Source organism: Charadrius vociferus, unplaced genomic scaffold, assembly GCF_000708025.1.
Source record: "Charadrius vociferus isolate BGI_N301 unplaced genomic scaffold, ASM70802v2 scaffold354, whole genome shotgun sequence".
Classification (NCBI taxonomy): domain Eukaryota; kingdom Metazoa; phylum Chordata; class Aves; order Charadriiformes; family Charadriidae; genus Charadrius; species Charadrius vociferus.
In genome coordinates, this window is record NW_009648040.1 from 81,785 (window position 1) to 91,535 (window position 9,751).

Here is a 9,751-nt window from a genome sequence, read left to right on the forward strand (position 1 = left end):
TCCGAGGCGGAGAACGTGCCGCCGGTCATCCCCACGCCGCACCACTACCTCCTCAGCGTCTACCGCCACAAGATCTTCTTCGTGGCCGTTATCCAGAGCGAGGTGCCGCCCCTCTTCGTCATCGAGTTCCTGCACCGCGTGGTGGACACCTTCCAGGTATGGCTCCCGCCCCAGCGAAGGGCCCTGGGTCACTGCGGGGCGCAGAAGGCAGCTCCTCGCTAACTGGTAGCGCCAGTTAGTTTCCTCTTTTTTTGCTGTGTCTCGATTCTCCTCCTGTGGCCGCGAGGATCTAGAGTGGGTCTGGAGGGCTTGTGTGGGGAGGAGGTACCGTGCAGGGTGGCGGTAGAGTCGCGATAAGCTGATGTGTGCAGGAGGGACCCTTCGCCAGTCACGACTTCGACGTGTCCTCTGGGAGCTGTGCAGCAAGACCAAGCTGTCCTCGCAACCGGGAGGTTTTGCGATCCGTAGCCACGTGCTTCAGTCAGTTAGTGACAACCTGCCAAAGTGTTTACGTCTAGTAATGTTCCTTGGAAGCGTATTCGCTTCCTGAAGAAGTGGGTCGCAGGTGTTGCCCCAGAGCAACCGTGTTCTCCCTGTGCGATGGCTGACGTGACGGACGGACGGTCTAGGGAGATAACGATGATGTGTCTCTTCTGCCTGCCAACAGCGGGACTGTGTAGTCCGGGTTTGAAATGTCTTGTGACCGTCATCCTACCAGAACACGGGAAATGCGGGTGCCTCGTTGAACAAGTACCATGTGAGCTTTTGCTTCCAGGTGCCAATTGGAACACAAGTGTGGTCCGAGTTATGTTTCGCTGTCTTCAGGGGGTGGATTGGCTGTTTCAGGCAAAAAACATGCTACGTCAGTTGCTTAGGTCTTGGGGTTTGTGAGGGGACGTAGCGTGAGTGTGTCTTCACTGGCTTGACTGTATGTTAAAATCTGATATGTCTGAAAAATAAATAGCGTTTGTAGTGCAGGACTAGGAATTCTCTAGCGTCGCAGTTTACGTATGCTCATGCTTTGTGCAGAATGCCGGACCTCTTTAATTGCTCTAAGTAACTAGAAGCTCAAGTTTGTGTTTGCGTGCACACGATTGCTCTTTCTCCAGAAAGATGCGTGAAGTCCCCATAGGATAAAACTGTACGTAAATTAAATATTCAATTTTTTAAATTGCTGAATTATTGGGAATGCTTCCTATAACTTATTCTGAATCTTGAAAGATCTCCACTTAGTTTCTGTACCTACATTGTGTTATACAGATTTACAATTTGACTTGGTATATTTTTACTGAAAACTTTAATATTGCTAATTATTATTTTGGAGTAGGAGCTGAAGAAACAGCAGAGGAATCAAGCTGGGGAATAAAATGGTTTGTGGATCTTTCATGATTCACGTTCTAAGGTTCTGCTTTATACACCTCTTAAATTATGAAGAAGGAGAGTTTTGTTACATGTATAGAATTGTTTTTCAGACTTTTCAGGATATTGGACTTCGGCTATTAGTCTAATACATCTTAGAATCTGTAAGCAGTCTGTACATCCCAAGCGGTATCAGAATGAAAAGGCAACAGGTAGTGTGTTAGCCAGATTTCAGAAGTGCTCTCCTGTAAAACAAACATGGATGTAGGCAGAATATGCCAAGTGTTTGAAGCTGTGCTTCCCCTATATTCCACATAAAATAAATAGTAAAAAAATATTTACAGAATTGAAGTTAATAATTGTATTGTTGCCCGTATATATGCAAGCATTATAACAAAAGTAAATAAAAAGCTTTGATGAGGAGAGGATGAATTCCTTAAACAGCAGTGCTGCCCAGGTAAAATATTGAGAGTACTGTAGAAGACCTGGGCAGCTGAGGAAGGATCTATAGTACTGGAGTCTAATGAAAGGCATCACTGCAATTCAGTAGTGGCTGCAGGAAGTAAGTTTTTCTTATTAATATTGCTGCTTAATCGGTTGCAACTGAGCCACTTCCAAGTGCTAATTAAAAAATCTCTTAGCTATCAAAGGGAATCTTCTTATGTAGAAAGGAAATAAGAGCATGTGACGATGCTGTGATTTGCCAGCTCGCTGGGGCAGTGGCAGAGGTATGCTCAGAGTTCTGCGTGTCTGTTGGAGTGGTCAGTCTGTCTGACATGCTTGGGAGTACCTCCTCCAAGAAGAGGGTTGATTTATTTCTGTGTGAGAGAACACTGAACTTAATGATCACTAAGACTGTCTTTGAGATTGTTGAGTAACTATTTCTTTTGCACAGGATTACTTTGGTGTCTGTTCAGAGGTGATGATCAAGGACAATGTTGTGGTGGTTTACGAGGTGTTGGAGGAGATGCTGGACAATGGCTTTCCATTGGCAACAGAGTCTAATATTCTTAAGGAACTGATAAAACCTCCAACTATCCTGCGAACAGTTGTCAACACCATCACAGGTACAGGGAAACAAAAAGTAGATAACCTGGGGAGGCCGTGTGGCAATATTACTGCATAAATAAATTAGGACGTGGGTGAGGAAGATTTATGGTGTCGCATACCATTCTAAACCCCAGCCTAAGCGTATTTAGGGGGTCCTATGTTAGTGCTTTGCTTTGAGCTTCTTTCCAGTTCCAGCACCAGCTGCACTTTTGTTTGGTTTTTTTTTCTTAACCCAAACAAACAGATTACATTTTCAGTTACAGCTGTGACATGATGTCCTGGATGAGTTAGTTTGGTGTAAGTTTTTTGTTGGGGTAGCTTTTTGTTTTGTTTTTCAGTTACACTTCCCCCATCCTTATTGTGGTATGTTTTACAATTGGTTGTAAGAGAGGTGTAAATTGTAGATTACAGTGAGTCTGGAAGGGTAATTGCTCTCCTACAAAGAGATAGAAGTTCTCAGGAATTAATTAAAATTAAGTTATAGGAGGCCAAGGACTTGTTCTGGGGCATTGTCTAACTGCTGTGGTTGTTGTGATTGCCTTTCTTTTTCCAGGAAGCACTAATGTGGGTGACCAGCTTCCTACTGGACAGCTATCAGTGGTGCCTTGGAGACGTACTGGTGTAAAATATACCAACAATGAGGCGTATTTTGATGTGATTGAGGAGATAGATGCAATCATTGACAAATCAGGTATGGAAGTTGCTTCTGGCTAAATGGAGGGTAACTTGTCCTGATAGTGCCTGAAGAGAGATTTAGGTTTTCAAAGAGGAGCTCCCTTTACTAAGTGTGGGAAGCTCTATTCCTGTTCTTACTCTGGAATGTTGCCAACTCGTAGGTGCTATTCAGTCAAAATTTTTGGAGGGGTACTGAGGTTTTCACTTGTCCTCGTTCCTGAAGTTTTGTAGGCAATTCTGTATTGGTGGGTGTCAAGAGGATGGGGCCAGACTCTTTCCAGTGGTGCCCAGTGACAGGACAAGGGGCAGCGGGCACAAACTGGAACATGGGAAATTCCATCTGAACATGAGGAAAAACTTCTTTCCTCTGAGGGTGGCAGAGCACTGGCACAGGCTGCCCAGAAAGTGTGGAGTCTCTGACTCTGGAGATATTCCAAACCCACCTGGACACATTCCTGTCCAACCTGTGGTAGGTTGCCCTGCTCTGGCAGGGCGTAGGACTAGATGATCTCCAGAGGTCCCTGCCAACCCCTGCCGGTCTGTGATTCTGTAATTGGGAAAATAGAAAGTGAGTGGAAATAGTGCTATGCGCTATCTCCTTAGGTTTTTCTGTATTTTAGTCTTGTTAGAGTTAGGAGCTATTGTCATTGGCCATTAAAATGGACATTGCTGGCATCAGTGGTTCTTATTTGTATGCATCTTCTCCAGAAGTCATTGAGAATGAGAAAAATGTTGAGCGAGCAACACAATGAGCCATGACATTTCATAAAGATAATAGATTTCCTTCCTCCCCATTGATAGTTTTTCCACAGTTTACTTCCCATGTTTACTTCGTTGTCGCAGGTTCCACGATTACTGCTGAAATCCAGGGGGTGATTGATGCTTGTGTCAAGCTGACTGGGATGCCAGACCTTACCCTCTCCTTTATGGTAAAGCTCAAGGATGTATCTTCACTTATATATTTTGAAAAGGGTTTCCTAGCCCTGCTACTAGGATCTCAGTCTCATGCTGATGGATTCCAGTAAATCAGAACCTGGATATGCCAAACAAAAAGAGAAAGAACTGACAATGGAAACTTATAGTGAATTTCAGCAACTTTGATCCTAAAGGTCTTATTTTCAGATTCTTTGTTAAAAGTACTGTTAGTGTTTGCTGTGACTAAGTTTCTGAGATACAGTGGTGCTTTAGGCAGATATCCTAAAGGGCCATCTTTTTTTATGACGATGCATCAATGTAATTATTTGACATGACTAAATTTTCTAAAATAGGATAGGGATTATTGAGTACTGCTGTTGCATAGATGTAACAGCATCAAGTAGCTTAACATGTCTGAATGTAGATACCTTCAGGTGAGCAGAGTGTGTCGAATGATAGGCCCTTCACGGATAGAAGCCTGAGAAGAAAAAGAGGTTATTTTAAGTAATACTGCCTTCACTAACCTTGTGACTTTCTTTTCTTTCAGAACCCTCGGTTATTGGATGATGTCAGCTTTCATCCGTGCGTGCGTTTTAAGCGCTGGGAGTCAGAGAGAATACTCTCCTTCATTCCACCTGATGGAAATTTTCGCTTGCTGTCCTACCATGTCAGTGCTCAGAAGTAGGTGATAAATGTAGTGCTGTGAATTATGAAATTTGAATCTTCCTGGCTAGGAGAAAAACAAACAAAAAAAGGAATTGCTTCTAAAGATCAGGTGGCATATCATGCCAAATGAAGTAGAGGTGCATGGTAACGTGCACTTTTCCTGTTTTTAAAGCACATGTTTTCTCCTTGATTGGAGCAGGGGTTCTGTCATTTCTTTTTGGTCAGTCAGCATTTTTCAAAGTCTGGTGGCAGATGAACAAACTAAAGAGGGAAAGAATTAGGCAGTATGGAGTAATCAAGCTGTTGATTTCCTATGTTTATAAAAACTTGCAGAATAAAGCAAGATAGTGTAGTAACCTTGTTGGGTTTTTGACATCTCGTAATAGAACTACAAATCCTTGTTCACTGTTTGCGCTCTTTTCTAGATGCAACTTACCAAGTGCTAGTTGGGGTTACAGATGCTAAAGTATTTTGTTAGACTTTGTCAGACTTTTCAAGTAGATGAAAAGGAGTGGGAAATCCAACCGAAAGCACAGGCGTGAAGTTCAAGTGCTGCTGTACTGCCTGGAGCTACTTGCCAGCTTGATTGTGACGTGCAAAAACATTCCTCATCCTTTGCTCAAGTCTCTTGTTACATTGGATGTAGTTACCTATCTGGTAGAGGTAGACAACTAAGATATGGCAAGCTTGATTAAAAAAAGTGTAACTAAGACTTGAGAACAGGATTCTGACTTTGCTCTTAGATCAAACAAATGAGTGCAGGCTTTCCTTCTTTTTTAAGGAGACTGTTTTCCAATGTTTTCAGTGTAGAAGGCAAGGACTGCATCAGGAAAAGCAAAGATGAATGCAAGAGATTGACAAGGACTTTCTGTTCATGTCTTTATTCTAGTCTTGTGGCAATTCCTGTCTACATTAAACACAACATCAGTTTCCGAGATAGCAGCTCACTGGGACGTTTTGAGATCACAGTGGGGCCGAAGCAGACTATGGGGAAGACTGTAGAGGGGGTGATGGTCACCAGCCAGATGCCAAAAGGTGTCTTAAACATGACTCTTACACCCTCTCAGGGAACACATATCTTTGATCCAGTTACAAAGGTGAGAGGAAAAAGAGAAATTAGATTTTATTTTTTTTTTTAAATCTTTTTTACCTTTCAGCAAATGAAGTTGAGTTGCTCATGCTTACATGAACATTTCTTTGAACACTGCTTTTCTGAAGGCAGTATCTTTTCTTGGGGTGAGAACTTTTTCTGTATAATTGCATATTAGAAGTTGTTTTAATCCCCACAACAAATAGCTCAGTGTCTGAGTGGAATGTAGTTCTGGTTGCTTGGTGTGTGCAGAAAATCCAAAACCAGGTATTGTACAATGAGGCATTAGTCTGGTGGATGCTTTACAAACTTCTACGAATCTATTTGTCATGCCTAGTACTGTACCTTAGACTTGGCCCTTTGCAAACACTGAGGGTTTGGGTTGGTTAGTGGGGTTTGATTTGTTTTGGGGTGTTCTGCTTTTGTTGTTTTGCCTCCTCCCACCTCGAGTTCACTTTTTATTTTCTTATTGCAAACTTGAATTTGATGGTTTACACACAGTAGAGCCTCAAGCAACACTGCCTCGGCCACTTGGAAAGGAGGCAATTCTGCATTATTTTTGTCACTGTTACACATAGGAAATGGGGTGTGCAGCACAAGTAGTGGAAATAGCATTCATGGTAGGCTTTTGGGGAACCTCATGAAAAGAGAGAGGGAGAACAAAGGTCTGAGGCAGCTGCTCCTTGAGCCTGTCCAATATGAAAGGAAATATACTAAGACAAAGACCTTTTCCTTAAAGAAACATTAAAAGTGGTCATTGGAAGGGGACTCTTCTTCAGAGGGTGTTACAGCACTTCTGTTTCACTGCTGCATTTTCTGTCCCTTGAAGCTGTTGTCATGGGATGTGGGAAAAATAAACCCCCAGAAGCTGCCAAGCCTGAAGGGGAGTGTGAGCTTGCAAGCTGGGACATCAAAACCAGATGAAAACCCCACCATTAACTTGCAGTTTAAGATTCAGCAGCTGGCTATATCTGGTAAGTGACTGGCGGGTAAAGCAGCTGACTATTCTCTGCTGTGTCAGTGCATACTCTGCACATAGCTGAAATAGCACTGCAGGCCTTCTGAAGTACATTCTCTCTGAAACATGTTCTTCAAGTAAAAAAATCGTGTGCTTTGACTACAGATATATGGATTTGTTCTCCCTGGTGCTCTGTGAAACAGTCTATCGACATTTCCTTGCATTTTGTGCTTACAGACCTATACAGAATTGTAGGGTGTGGATGTGTTTGTAAAGAATGATTCTGACAATTAGCAGTTGTCAGCTTTTCTCCGTTTTGTTCACTGCTTGCTGAAACTTCCTCTGTGCTTTATGCACCTCTAGTATGATATTCTGTTCCTTTATTCTGAAGGCCTGTCTGCTTTGTTTATGGCAGCAGTCAGTCTTATGCTGTGTTTGTTTGCTTTTAGGACTGAAGGTGAATCGCTTGGACATGTATGGGGAGAAGTACAAGCCCTTCAAGGGGATAAAATACATGACTAAGGCTGGCAAGTTCCAAGTCCGAACCTAGAGGATTCCAATAGTGAGGAAGAGCACTTTCCTGTTTCTCCTTTCCCTGGCTGTTGGATGCAGCCTCTTACCCCATCTATATGTTTAGGGTTGCTCCCTTGCCTGTAGTAGCATGAGCAGGAGAGCCAGTGCTTCGGGTGCTGGGGACCAGGGAGAAGTAAGGTTGACCTGAAACCATCTCATCCCTAGCTGAATCTGAAGTATTTGGAACAATGGCAGATGGGAGAGGTGTTCAGGTCCCTTGGGATTAGTGAGTCAGCTATGTAAGCTTGTATCGCCTTCATTTTGCTCTTTTAAAGGAAATTCTAGGGATTTTTGCCTTTTGTAACTCCTCTTCCTTACATTTTGGTTGGCTTTTTTCCCTTTGAGGATGATACAAAATTGAATTTCCACAGACTTCAACTCCAGCGTGATGGTCCAGCATCTGCCCTTCTCCATCACTGGGCGTTAGGGCAGAGAGCTGTATTGTTCTTTGCAGCAGAGAGATCATCTACCCGTTTTCCTCAAAGGGACTGGAAGATGTGAAAGGTAGATTGTCCCACCCGGGACAGGAAGTTAAGAAGCCTGAGATTGGGGATGGTGTCACGAAGGGAGGAAGGGAAGAAGTGGATGCTTTTTCTAGATATTTCATAAGCCATTTTGGTCATCAAGTATCATGTATCTCTGGAGATAGACTGGAAACACATCTGAATCTTAGTATGGTATCCTGTGAAGGGCTGCTTGTAGCACACACGGTGGTGCCATCTGAATATAATTCTGCTTCTCTTATTTTGTCAGTGTTTGAAGGTAGGGATTCTCCTAGCTTCTTTGGGGAGTTGGGGAAGAGATACAGAGGCAGGAGAATTTTTGTGGAGACATAGCACTCTGGTGGAAACTGAAGCTGCGGCTAAATGAAGACGATCACTATCCTAGTAACTTGTTGGAACCTCTTTTTGTCTCTGCCTACCTATTACGAATGAAGGTGATACTGCTGTTCTCCTGCTCACTGATGTCTTTGAGATAATTGTGTCTTGGTACCTTTGTAGTATTTCTGGCTGTCCTACCTCATTCCAGTTCCTGTACCAATCAGCTGCTGTGCAGGTGGATTCAAACCTACGCTGGATTTTTCACTGGGACCATCTCTTCTGCAGGATCTGTTGCTGCGTCTGCCCATTCCATTCTGTGCTGCATCTTTCTGTACAGGATAAATATAAAATGAGAGGCATCTGCACTATTCCGTATTGTCTGTAATGTGCTCTTTCGCCACTAGATGCCCATGTGTTTTCTCTGTGGTAGCAGAAGTTGTCCTTAAGATGCTGTACATGTGACTGCAGCATCTGTCAGGTGGCTGTGCGGTTCATGCTTGTGAACAGAACAAGGTGACCCTAAACGAAGGATAACATACATTCTGGTTTGCATGTGATGGATACTCGCAGTGGGTGAGTGGCATCTTGCATGTGGAATTGCAAGTTCCAGCGCGACTGATGAATGCCATAGCAGGCGGCCTCACTGCTGAGCATGTTCATCGCAAATATAACCTTCAGCAAGGACATCAATAAAGTTCATTTTCACATGTTGTCTGTGTCATTTCAGAGTGGTTTGTGTGGGCTGTACAAGAAATACAGTTGGTACCTGAGGAGGAAGGTAAATTATGCCAGTTGGATTGTGGATAATGGGTGCTTTAGGGAGATAAATGTCTTGAGGCAATTGGGGTTGTAAGCTGGGGACTAAGTCACTGTCTGAAAAGCTAAAAGTAATTACGTGATAGTTTTTCTTACTGTTTCCAAAAGGAGTGCTGAGCTCTTCCTAGAACCTCAGTGAAACTGTTTTTAGGAATGCAGCTGAACCATTTTTGTTTACTAGGTAGGGTTTTTGGTAGCAGGCTAAGGGCTGTGCTTTCATTATGAAGACAATGAAATACCTCTTCACGTTCCTGCTCCTCAAGTACTAATATTGCCCTTCAGCTTCGTAGCTTTGTTTTTTAAAGTATCTTTTCTTACCTGTTGCAGTGATTCATGTTACTCAAGATCTTGAAACGCTTCTTACATGCGTAAGGGTGTCTGGCCCTTATGACAAGCTTTCTGTATCAGCCTGAGATGGCTGCAAGTTCCTATGGAATGAAAGATGAAGCAGGGCAGAGGGGGAAGCAGGGAGCAACATCAGTGAGATAACTTGGTAGATAATGATATAAGGAGTTTTGGGGGGAAGTGTGAGGTGTAGCTGTGTACTTCAGTTACAGTAAATGCTGATGTTGATTCAGGTTCTGAAAGAACTTGAATATGACAATATCAACTGCAAAGTGAGAAGAAAGATGAGGCAAGCAGATGGCAGTTGTTATTGTCTCAGACCTTGTCTCAAGATGGTGGTACTGTGTGCTGAAACAGGACGTGTAGGGGGGAAAAAAAGGATAAGAAGGGGAAAAGCTGATGTAGAGATGGAAGTCATCTTAGGGTTTTTTATCAGGGAGGGATATAATGGGTAAACAAGCCAGAGAAATGCAGTTAAATGCA

The 9,751-nt window shown here is 43.2% G+C and overlaps 1 protein-coding gene across 1 annotated transcript in view; it reads left to right on the top strand.

Annotated features, from left to right (window-relative positions):
• The window catches only part of AP3M2 (adaptor-related protein complex 3, mu 2 subunit), an 8,742-nt gene extending 1,091 nt beyond the window's left edge, over nucleotides 1–7,651 (top strand). The window contains exons 2-9 of the mRNA XM_009883563.1: nucleotides 7–156; nucleotides 2,255–2,426; nucleotides 2,963–3,100; nucleotides 3,928–4,013; nucleotides 4,547–4,680; nucleotides 5,555–5,762; nucleotides 6,585–6,729; nucleotides 7,163–7,651. Coding sequence (XP_009881865.1) covers nucleotides 7–156; nucleotides 2,255–2,426; nucleotides 2,963–3,100; nucleotides 3,928–4,013; nucleotides 4,547–4,680; nucleotides 5,555–5,762; nucleotides 6,585–6,729; nucleotides 7,163–7,263 — 1,134 coding nt within the window. The 3' untranslated portion in view covers nucleotides 7,264–7,651. The remainder of the gene's footprint in view (nucleotides 1–6; nucleotides 157–2,254; nucleotides 2,427–2,962; nucleotides 3,101–3,927; nucleotides 4,014–4,546; nucleotides 4,681–5,554; nucleotides 5,763–6,584; nucleotides 6,730–7,162) is intronic.
• Nucleotides 7,652–9,751: the final 2,100 nt, after the last annotated feature.